General features: G+C 39.4%; 1 protein-coding gene across 2 annotated transcripts in view; it reads right to left on the bottom strand.

The window, feature by feature from the left end:
- Positions 1–1,936: 1,936 nt before the first annotated feature.
- Positions 1,937–12,453, bottom strand: part of LOC113010548 (uncharacterized) — a 75,694-nt gene continuing 65,177 nt past the window's right edge. For both annotated transcript variants that reach the window (XM_080299103.1, XM_080299102.1), the window contains exon 3: positions 1,937–11,972. In XM_080299103.1, the coding sequence (XP_080155229.1) occupies positions 10,224–11,972 (1,749 nt within the window). In that variant the 3' untranslated portion in view covers positions 1,937–10,223. The remainder of the gene's footprint in view (positions 11,973–12,453) is intronic.

Below are 12,453 nucleotides of genomic sequence, written 5' to 3'. Positions count from 1 at the left end.
ATACAGGCCATTTACCACTATAAATACATTTTACTTACTAACTATAAAAGAACAAACTGAGAAAATATTCAACTACTACTAGAGAATTATCTTGATTTTTTATAACAAGTTGAACAAATAAAAACACTTTTTCACCATGTCAGTGGCTGCTGGTTTGTTTCCAAACACAAACATCCTGCACTGAAGGTCAGACACTGAATGATGTGCCAGCTGTTATCAGGCTGAGGTTGTGGTTTAATCTTTATTTTCATGTCAATTCAATAACCAAACCACAACAAAATAAAATTTCTGTCCCACGCCTTCATCCTGTACATCAATGATATATGTAAAAAATCTGAGATTTTACAGTTTACACTTTATTTGTGGATGATATAATATTTTCTGTACTGGAGAGAATTTACAGCAGCTTTTGGGAATTGTCATAAGTACTGCATAGGTACAGAATTGCCTATGAAAAAAAATGTTGACACCAGTTGACATGATAGTCAGTCACATTAAAATGTAAATAAAAAGTAGAAAAATAATCCTAAAAATGGTAAATGGCCTGTATTTGTATAGCGCTTTAGTACTCCCTAAGGCTTTACACATTCAGTCATCCACACATTCACACACAGGTGATGGCAAGCTACAATGTAGCCACAGCTGCCCTGGGGCGCACTGACAGAGTTCCTAAAAGCAGATGGCACCACATCACATTTACTGTCACTCATCTGAGAAAGAAAGTGTAACAACACTCAAAAGTATATGAAACACACAAGTTACAACTGAGCAAGATTTCAATTTTAGATAAAGAAGCAAAAATACAATTTAATGTTGTAACTTTGATGTTCACCTTCATTCTAACCTCATAAGAGGAAAAGGAAGAGAAAATGTATCACATTTGACATTAACACCATCCTCCCTCATGTTTTACATATGGCCACTAGAGGGAAATGTTGTGCTTTAAACACTAACATGGTTACAAACAGATCATCAGTGTTCTGTCATTTCTCCCACTGTGACCCAAAAATCAGGGTCAGTAGGCCATGTTGTTGTACATGTTGTATTATGTATTAGAAACACATGTGCAGGACAGAGAAGAGAGGAGGATGCACAGGTGATCCTTTCCAGAAGCTTCTTTAATGTATCAAAGAGGTGTGACACACAGGTACAGCATACAACCTTGGAGGGAGAAAGGAAGACTCTTTAAACAGCGTGTCAAACTGTCTGTCTTTCAAGGTCTGTAACTTTGGTTCATACTGTCAATTTAAAGTGAGCATAAAATCAAATGTGAAGAACACTGTAACACTTTGTTTCCTTCACTCCTCTCCTTACATCTCCAGTTAGTGGTTCCCGAACCTTTTTTTTTTCTTGGCCCCCTTTATTTTACAAGAAAAAATGCCTCTCTGTGCTAAATGGGTTTAAAAACATAAAAAACTGTAGGATACTGTTTGTCATTGATTTGAACCGGGGGAACAAATCGTGGCAGGATCAGCCTGATATTATTTGTATCCCACTGTAACTTTACTGTATAAAGAGCTAACATCTCCAAAATGTCAGGAGTAGTTAGTCATTACAACAAGTGTTTGTGAACTAAAAATCAAGAATGTGGGATACTGTTTGTCTGTGATTTGGATAGCCCAGCATGTGCTCCCGACGAAGGGAAAACCAATTCTACAGGGGAGACCTACCTTGGCACTTGTGCAGGTGATCCAGGAGAGACAAACAACTGCTGTCTAAGCGAAAACCTGTAGTGATCCTGTATGTGTCAGAAGTATCAGAACATTTGAGACATTTTTTTCTAAACACTTTGTCTCTGTGGGTTTTAACCCCAAAACATGCTGCACCAAAAATTGGTCTTTTTGTCTCTGTCACAGCTGAATTACAGATGTAAGTCCACACAGACTCCAGCCAGCCTAGTGTCTCCTTCACACACACTGAAACAATATGAAAATGGTTTTGTTAGTAACATGTAAAGCAGAGTTGTTTATTCGTCTTTATCTCAGAGACAGTTTAGTTTCTAACAATTAAATGTTACAAGAAACACGAAAAAAACAACAAACATCAAAGTGGAGCAGAGTGACACTGTTACAGCAGAGATACAGGTTCTGTAGTTCTGCTGATCTGACTCTTATTTTGTCATAAAATGTTTTTGTTATTTTCAGTGAATAACAGAATCTGAGTTTCAAACTTGACTCAATGGGATTTAAATAAAGTTTCCAGTAAAGCTGAAAATGACAGATGATGGTAACAGATCTTGCCGACCCTCCAAATGCGCAACACCAAAAAGAGATGATTAAAAGTGTTTCTATACGCTGCTGTTCTTTAACCAGCTCCATGGAATAAAATCAAGTCCTGATAACTGAATTTATTATTCAGAATATACAAGAGAAGGACTTTATTAGACTCTGAGTGACCCCACCCAGTCTCTACACACGGGGAAACTGAACCAGTATGAAAGAAACTCTGCTGCAAACTGTTTGTCTCACAGGAATCGCCCAAGCAGAAGCTTGTAAAACGTTGCTTATGTAATCAGCCTAGAACCAGACTTGTAGTCAAGACCGCCTAATCCGAGACCAAGACAAGACCGAGACCAGAGGGTATCTAGACCAAGACAAGACCAAGACCAAGTTGAGATGAGACTGAGACCAAGACCGAGACAATGCTGCTATGTTTACGGGTGTCAGGTATATTTATGTGTTTTTGCTTTCGCACAGCCCTCCTCACCGCTGTTTACTGTGTCACTCACTTACTGAGAGGACAGACAGATGCTCCACTTGACTGTCGCGTCTCTCACCATCTCGGTTTTTCACATAATGATATTATCCTATATCCTCGCATGTGATTGGCCACAATATGGTGGGATTGGAGCCCAACTGAGCCACTGTATGAGAGCTGAGCATCAAAAGGAAATTAAGTGAGGGTAGAAATGACTGAAAGATTATTAGGCTCTGTTTTGAGTTTTGTTCAAAAAAGAATGACTTCATATAGGAAAAAATAAATATCACCTTAAACTAGTTTTTAATTAAGCAGCAAGGCAGAACAAAGTCGGGCTGTATCAAGACACAGTGACTAAACTCCAATTCAACCAGACCCAGAACTGATCCGGAATTAAAACAGGACTACAACAGTTCAAAATCAGGACTACTTAGAACTTAACCAAAACCCAACCAGAATCAAAACTAGATGATAGTAGCACTAAAAATCATCATAGACCTGCACTACACTTATTTTTTAATTATACCAAAGTCCACTATTTAGATTGAGAAAAGTTTATATAATTATTTAGCCTTGTTGTGCAAACAAGCCTGCAGAACTTAATAAATATAGAATTTGAAAAGTAACAAATGGTATCTAAAAAGAAACACTAGGTACTGGATACATGTTCTGATGAGTTTTGGCAAACAACCATTTGACTAACATGTGTGTCTCAACTGCTCTTGTTCCATCTCTGTTCTTTCCTCATTCTCCATCTCCCTCTCTGCTCCTCTCTCTCCCTCTTTGTGCTGACAATCAAGCCAAACACCAACATCATCAAATATACAGTTGAAACCAGATATTTACATACTCTTCAGATAAAAACACAAACATTGTAACATCAAATCAGACTAAATGTTTATTTTTTTAGATTGATAAAAAACATTTGTTAACTTTTGTATTTTGTATTCAAAATTGAGCCACACTTATGGAGCTCCACAATCCTTTTCCTGGTGTTTTGGTTGACATCTCTTGATTTTCCCATGTCACAGAAACAGGCTCTGTGTTTTGCCTTATATGCATCCACAGCTGTGCCACCAATTTACTCACGTGGACTCTACTAACCTATCAGAAGCTTCTTCAGCTCAGAATGGAATCTTATTAATTAACAATAAACTTAGTGTACATGTACTCCTAAATTTGATGAAAGTGATTAAAATAGACCGCTCCCTCTTTTTATTTTGACATTTAACTAATTCAAAAGATATTTCAACATTTATTTATCTAAAACAAAACAGGTTTACTCTAAATTCATGTTTAACAGTGAATTTTTTTTAAAATGTTTTCTCCATAAAGTATATGTAAACATCAGTATATTCACTGGTTTATAAAACATCAGTATATTCACTGGTTTATAAAACATCAGTATATTCACTGGTTTCAACTGTGAATATACTGCTGTGTATTGAAATTCCTCTTGTTTTGCATAGACTGAACAACATACAAAGCATAATATATAAAATAACATCTACCTGAGTTTTTTCTTTGAAAGAAGCTCCTTATGTCCATTTTTGTGTACATCAGTACACCATTGAAACCGATTTAGAGTTTGTTTAGCCGTGGAAATGTAAGCTAAGACTCTAAAAAATCAGCATTGTCGTTCGTCTTTTTATTTATCCATTTGTTGATTCACTTGAAGAGCAAGTAACGCAACCAAGTGATCAGTTTGATATCAATCTTTTGTGATACACCGTCATACGAATTCGTCAATACGAATGATTTGCTTTGGTACCTGGTCAAACTTAAGCTCTCCTCTGTAAACTCGCAGGCAGCAACTTCTCTCCCCTCACTCACATGTGTAAGTGCTGTTCTCAGTCGGCCCAAAATTCTGACTCTGCAGGAAATCCTTCTACCCTCTCCAATCTTAGAAGAGGTTTACAAGTTTGTGGACAAGGCTAAACGGGCCCAACACTCTAAAGGAAAAGAAAGACAACGCAGAAAATTTCACACCTTGCTTTCAAAAACACATACTCCTCGTTCTGAACCTACACAACTCAGAGAAGAAAACACACCTGAAGACAGTCAGGAGAAATGGGTAAAGAACTTTTCAGACCGGAGTCTCACTGAACCTGAAAAGAGAGTTTTAGCCAAAGCAAGGGGGTAAATTTGGCATGGACGGAAGGGACATGTCCCCACCAATAATTTGATCTCTTTGAGTAAAGAAATCAAACCTGATAGAAGGAAAAAAATGATCTGTCAGCGTCTCATTCACCCAGCGGTGCAGAAACAGTTAAATTACGTTCTCTACTGGAGTCCTACCTCATGTGACAAATATGGCCTATGTGATTGGCTGTGCCTTTCAGGGAGCTCTGTTTAGCTTTAACAGCGGCAAGCCTGCGCTGCGAGGACCTGCGAGGAGGAGAGGAGGATGGCAGCAAAAAGGAAGAACCTGGATATAAGAAAGTATTTTTCAAAGAAACCTGTAAGTCACTTAAAGTCAAGTTCACTCATAAGATGTGTCCGTCATAATAACGTTACAGGCTATGCTAGGCCTTGGCCCACATCAGTCTAAAAGTGTATGTAACCATGAATAACGTATTTTGGACTAACTGCACAACAGGCAGCACTATTAGTTATCTCAGTCTCAGAGTAGCATTTCTAATTTTGATTGAAACTTTCAGAGAAAACGGCTGCTTTGAGCAAGCCAGGATATTAGTTTACAGAGGCTGTACCATGTACACCAGGTGAGACTGGACAATATAGATGTATGCCAGCAGTTTATCTCAGTTAACGAGAGGAGAAGGCATGTGTTTGGCTCCTTCACATAGTGAACATACAGTTGTTGTGTCCATGTCTGTTGCTGTAACAGTAGTTCATGTTTAGAATTAAAAAAAATGCCAGCTCACTGATTTGATAGTGTGTCTAAAATGTTGCATAATTTTGCTGAGAGATCTTTTACTTTGTGGTAATCTTAGATGAGTAGTTTTATTGACAAAAACCACCAGATCATTCAGTTTTCCATTAGTGCTAATGTATAAGACATGTTTGTGTACTATAACTGAAGTAATGTTGTTAAACCCTTAAAGTCATATTCTTTTATTGTCGTGACTGTATTTGAAGTTATTTTTTATTTTTGTACGATACCTGTTTTATATGGAATATGGCTGAAGTAAACTGAAGTCTAAAATACTTAGTCATTTGTTTAACAGTAATTTAACATTATATACAAATAAAACTATTAATTGTAATTTTAAATGGTTTAAAAGCATGTAGAATAACATATGTAGGCAAGTACAGTGGGGCAAAAAAGTATTTAGTCAGCCACCGATTGTGCAAGTTCCCCCACTTAAAATGATGACAGAGGTCAGTAATTTGCACCAGAGGTACACTTCAACTGTGAGAGACAGAATGTGAAAAAAAAAATCCATGAATCCACATGGTAGGATTTGTAAAGAATTTATTCATAAATTAGGGTGGAAAATAAGTATTTGGTCACCTCAAACAAGGAAAATCTCTGGCTCTCACAGACCTGTAACGTCTTCTGTAAGAAGCTTTTCTGTCCCCCACTCGTTACCTGTATGAATGGCACCTGTTTGAACTCATCATCTGTATAAAAGACACCTGTCCACAGCCTCAAACAGTCAGACTCCAAACTCCGCCATGGCCAAGACCAAAGAGCTTTCGAAGGACACCAGGAAAAGTATTGTAGACCTGCACCAGACTGGGAAGAGTGAATCTACAATAGGCAAGCAGCTTGGTGTGAAAAAATCAACTGTGGGAGCAATCATCAGAAAATGGAAGACATACAAGACCACTGATAATCTCCCTCGATCTGGGGCTCCACGCAAGATCTCATCCCGTGGGGTCAAAATGATCATGAGAACGGTGAGCAAAGATCCCAGAACCACACGGGGGGACCTGGTGAATGACCTGCAGAGAGCTGGCACCAAAGTAACAAAGGTCACCATCAGTAACACACTACAACGGCAGGGAATCAAATCCCGCAGTGCCAGACGTGTTCCGCTGCTGAAGCCAGTGCATGTCCAGGCCCGTCTGAAGTTTGCCAGAGAGCACATGGATGATACAGCAGAGGATTGGGAGAATGTCATGTGGTCAGATGAAACCAAAGTAGAACTTTTTGGTATAAACTCAACTCGTCGTGTTTGGAGGAAGAAGAATACTGAGTTGCATCCCAAGAACACCATACCTACTGTGAAGCATGGGGGTGGAAACATCATGCTATGGGGCTGTTTTTCTGCCAAGGGGACAGGACGACTGATCCGTGTTAAGGACAGAATGAATGGGGCCATGTATCGTGAGATTTTGAGCCAAAACCTCCTTCCATCAGTGAGAACTTTGAAGATGAAACCAGGCTGGGTCTTCCAACATGACAATGATCCAAAACACACCGCCCGGGCAACAAAGGAGTGGCTCCGTAAGAAGCATTTGAAAGTCCTGGAGTGGCCTAGCCAGTCTCCAGACCTCAACCCCATAGAAAATCTGTGGCGGGAGTTGAAAGTCCGTGTTGCTCGGCGACAGCCCCAAAACATCACTGCTCTCGAGAAGATCTGCATGGAGGAATGGGCCAAAATACCAGCTACTGTGTGTGCAAACCTGGTAAAGACCTATAGTAAACGTTTGACCTCTGTTATTGCCAACAAAGGTTATGTTACAAAGTATTGAGTTGTATTTTTGTTATTGACCAAATACTTATTTTCCACCCTGATTTACGAATAAATTCTTTACAAATCCTACCATGTGGATTCATGGATTTTTTTTTTCACATTCTGTCTCTCACAGTTGAAGTGTACCTCTGGTGCAAATTACTGACCTCTGTCATCATTTTAGGTGGGGGAACATGCACAATCGGTGGCTGACTAAATACTTTTTTGCCCCACTGTATATTTCTCCTTTTATCACGAAGCCAAGGAAAAAATAGAAAATAAAAGAAAAAGGGCAGGGTTTGGTGGTTGAATTATCCGTCTCCACCAATGCCAAAACTAAATCTACGACCTTGAGCCAAAGGACTCAATTTTGCCATTTCTCCACAACAGTTGCCCATAGTGGATGTCATCAGAGCCACAGAAACCACCATATGGATTAATAAATTATCACAGACAGAAGCAGAGCAAATCAGGATGAATGTCTCAGCCACTCTCTCAAGTGCCAAAGTCCCTCCGTCCAACCTCACAATGCAGGAAAAGAAGGCCGTCACTTCCCCGAGCAAAGACCACATCATCACTATTTTACCAGCTGATAAGGGAGGATGCACCGTGGTCCTAAACACTACAATTACCACACAAAGATCACTACTCTCCTCAGTGACAACAATACCTATGGAGCCTTAAACCGAGACCCCACAAGCAGCTACAAAAAGAAAGTTATAGCTTGCCTCTACCTTGAAAAGGACAAAATGATTGACCGCCTTACATATCACCGCCTTTATCCAGGGGATGCTATTAACCCCGATTCTTTTGTCCCCATGATAGAACAGAGGACCTACGATCCGTTGATTCATTGATTACTTTTAAAAAACAGCTAAAAACTTACCTTTTTAAAATTGCTTTTTGTTAACTTTGTTTGTTTTTTGTCTTTTAATCTGTTATATCTGTAAAGCACTTTGTGATGTCTATCTAGAAATGTGCTATATAAATAAAATTTTACTTTACTTACTAGAGAAATCAGACTCATAGCGTGTTAAAACATTTATATTTCTTTTTATTTAATCATCTTCCGGAAGACAGAGACCCCTGCACAGCCCAAACACCAGTTGCAGGATCTCTAACATTAGAATCATAAACTGTGTTATTTTCGTACTTTATACGTCACAGTTTCGATACAAACATTGTTTATATGGCAAAGTTTCTCTATTCTGTCTGGCTTCCTGTATTTATTAATATGCTGTACAGCTCTACACTTCCTGTTTGCAGTCTGGCTGAGCACTTAGTTTATGAGTCAAAAGTGGCCTTGCTTTACAAACCTTCATGATTAAAGTGAATAAAACAATATAATGAGAAAATAAGGATACTAAGGATAATAATTACATGACAATGCGATACCCTGCATTTACGGACTTCCTAAAATCCACAAGGAAGGTGTCCAAGTCAGACCTATAGTCAGCAGCATAAACTCTGCCACTTCAAATCTCCCGTTTTTAAGTAAGATCATTGAAAAAGCAGTTTCTCAACAGCTCAGTTACTTCTTAAAACAGAATAATTGCTACAATGCCTTCCAGTCAGGTTTTAGACAGAACCACAGCACTGAAACTGCTCTGACCAAAGTGTTTAATGACATATGTCTGAATACAGACAGTGGAAAAATGTCAGTCTTAGTTTTACTGGATCTCAGTGCAGCATTTGATACAGTTGACCACAACATATTACTCAAACGACTGGAGAACTGGACAGGTCTTTCAGGAACTGTACTAAACTGGTTCAAAACATACTTAGAAAACAGGAAATACTTTGTATCAATAGGTAACTTCACATCTGAGCAGACAAGTATCACATGTGGAGTTCCCCAAGGTTCCATCTTGGGACCCCTTCTGTTTAACATTTACATGCTCTCACTGGCACAGATTATAAAGAACAACAAAATAAACTACCACAGCTATGCAGATGACACACACATATATATCACAATGTCATCAGGAGACAGAGGCCCTGTACAGGCTCTTGGTAAATGCATTGAGGAAATTAATGACTGGTTGTGCCACAATTTTCTCCAGCTAAACAAAAACAAAACTGAGGTAATAGTCTTTGGCACCAAAGAAAAACGATTACAGGTCACCAGAGAACTTCAATCTATACACCTAAAAACCACAAACCAGGCGAGAAATTTGGGTGTAATGATGGATGCAGACCTAAACTTAAAAAAACACATTAAGACAATAACAAAGTCAGCTTACTATCACCTCAAGAATATATCAAGGATAAAAGATCTGATGTCTCACCAGGACCTGGAAAAACTAGTCCATGCATTCATCTTTAGTAGGATTGATTACTTGTATGGTGTCTCTACTGTGTGGATTTGCTTATTCTTGTTCTTTAAGCTCATGTGCAGTGGTGACTGATGACCCACACTGGTCACAGATGTGCTTTTTGAACACACTGTGGAATAGTTCATGTATTTTTAATGCACTTGGTGTGTGGAAACCTCTCCCACATTCTTTGCAGTAGTTCATTTTGTCTCCAGTGTGTCTACGTTGATGTGGTTTTAGGTCCCGTTGATGATTGGAGGTTTTTCCACAAAAGTAACAGAGAAACGTTTTCCAACCACCACAGTGACAATAGGGTTGAGAACTGGATCCATCTGTGTTGCTCTGCTTCTAAACAATGACAGCGTAAGTGATCTCTACCAATGTCCAATTACGTTTTACTGTTTACATTAAAACACTCAGCTTACCGAGCGAAAATGATTCTTCATTTTCCAAAACAGTTAATTCAGAATAACTCCATAGGTTTACTGATCAGACTTGTTCCAAACAATCAGGTTAAAATTACAAGATAAAAAATCAATACTTCCTAACAGTAACTGCACTTGTAGAGTTACTTTCTGGTGTGGATCTGTTGATGTTTTTTCAGGTAATGCGGAGATTTAAAAGTCTTCTCACACCGGTCACATTTATAAGGTCTCTCCTCAGTGTGGGTAAACATGTGTATTTGTAATTGTGCATCGGTTGTAAACAGTTTCCCACACTGATCACAGTAGGAAAGATCATTTCCAGTGTGAATGCGTAGGTGAATATTTCGGTACTTTTTTTCACTGAAAGTTTTTCCACAAAAGTCGCAGCTGTACGCCTTAATTCCAGAGTGGGTAACTAGATGCTTCTGTAAGTTTCGACTTTGACCAAAAGCTTTACCACACAAGTCACAGCTGTAAGGTTTAACTCCACTGTGGATGAGTTGGTGTTTTTTTAAGTCTCCAGCCCGGGTAAAAGACTTTCCACACAACTCACAGCTGTAAGGTTTAAATCCACTGTGGATGAGTTGGTGTTTTTTTAAGTCTCCAGCCCAGGCAAAAGACTTTCCACACAACTCACAGCTGTAAGGTTTAAATCCACTGTGGATGAGTTGGTGTTTTTCTAAGTCTCTGGCCCAGGTAAAAGATTTTCCACACATGTCACAGCTGTAAGGTTTAACTCCACTGTGGATGACTTGGTGTTTTTTTAAGCCTTCAGCCCGGGTAAAAGACTTTCCACACAAGTCACAGCTGTAAGATTTAACTCCACTGTGGATGACTTGGTGTTTTTTTAAGCCTTCAGCCCGGGTAAAAGACTTTCCGCAAAAGTCGCAGCTGTAAGATTTAACTCCACTGTGGACGACATGGTGTTTTTTTAAATCACCAGCCTGGGTAAAAGACTTTCCACACAAGTCACAGCTGTAAGATTTAACTCCACTGTGGATGAGTAGGTGTGTTTTTAAGTTTCTTTCCCGGGTAAACCACTTTCCACACAAGTCGCAGCTGTAAGGTTTAACTCCACTGTGGATGAGTTGGTGACTTTTTAAGGATCCAGCCTGGGTAAAAGACTTTCCACACAAGTCGCAGCTGTAAGGTTTAACTCCACTGTGGATGAGTTGGTGTCTTTTTATGGATCCAGCCTGGGTAAAAGACTTTCCACACAACTCACAGCTGTAAGATTTAACCCCACTGTGGATGATTCTGTGGTTTTTTAAGTCTACAGCCTGGGTAAAAGACTTTCCACAAAACTCACAGCTGAACGCTTTAACTCCACTGTGGATAAGTTGGTGTATTTTTAAGCCTCGAGCCCGGGTAAAAGACTTTCCACACAACTCACAGCTGTAAGGTTTAAATCCACTGTGGATGATTCTGTGGATTTTTAAGTTTCCAGCCTGCAGAAAAGATTTTCCACACAAGTCACAGCTGTAAGGTTTAAATCCACTGTGGATGTCTTGGTGTGTTTTTAAGTTTTGAGCCAGAGTAAAAGACTTTCCACACAAGTCACAGTTGTAAGGTTTAAATCCACTGTGGATGATTCTGTGTTTTTTTAAGTGTGCAGCCTGCACAAAAGATTTTCCACACAAGTCACAGCTGTAAGGTTTAACTCCACTGTGGATTACTTGGTGAGTTTTTAAGCTTCCAGCCTGGGTAAAAGACTTTCCACACAAGTCACAGCTGTAAGGTTTAACTCCACTGTGGATGACTTGGTGAGTTTTTAAGCTTCCAGCCTGGGTAAAAGACCTTCCACACTCATCACAGCTGTAGGTTTTCTCTCCCTTTCTTCTGTGAGGTTTGTCGGCCTCCTGAGAGCGCTGACTTCTCGCTCCATGTTGGTCCTGGAGTGACAGAGATACAAACAGAGGCAGTGAGTGAAATGCAGTCCTGGGGCCCGTTCTTCGTACGTCACTTACTACATCCAAGATCAAATGACACATCCAAGACCAAATCATCGCGCTAACTCTGAGCTCGCTAATCCGGTTCTCCGAACACACCTGCTGTTGACGATTAGTACAGCTGGATGAAGTAATGTGAGATCACTGGCTGGCACAGCTGCCCTGGGGCAGACTGACAGAAGCCAGGCTGCCATATCGCGCCATCGGCCCCTCTGGCCAACACCAGTAGGCGGTAGGGTAGATTTATCATATCACACTATATTACCCAATATTATATTACATTATATTATATTATAATATGTTATATTATATCCCCTTTCACATTAGAGCCACAACAGGACCCACTAGAACATGGGAACAAGTAAAAGTGAAATATAAGAATATTCTACAGAATGGTAATATTTATCACTTATATTGCTTTTCG

This window comes from Astatotilapia calliptera, chromosome 3 (genome assembly GCF_964374335.1).
Source record: "Astatotilapia calliptera chromosome 3, fAstCal68.1, whole genome shotgun sequence".
NCBI lineage: Eukaryota > Metazoa > Chordata > Actinopteri > Cichliformes > Cichlidae > Astatotilapia > Astatotilapia calliptera.
This window is presented reverse-complemented; position numbering and strand designations above follow the sequence as displayed.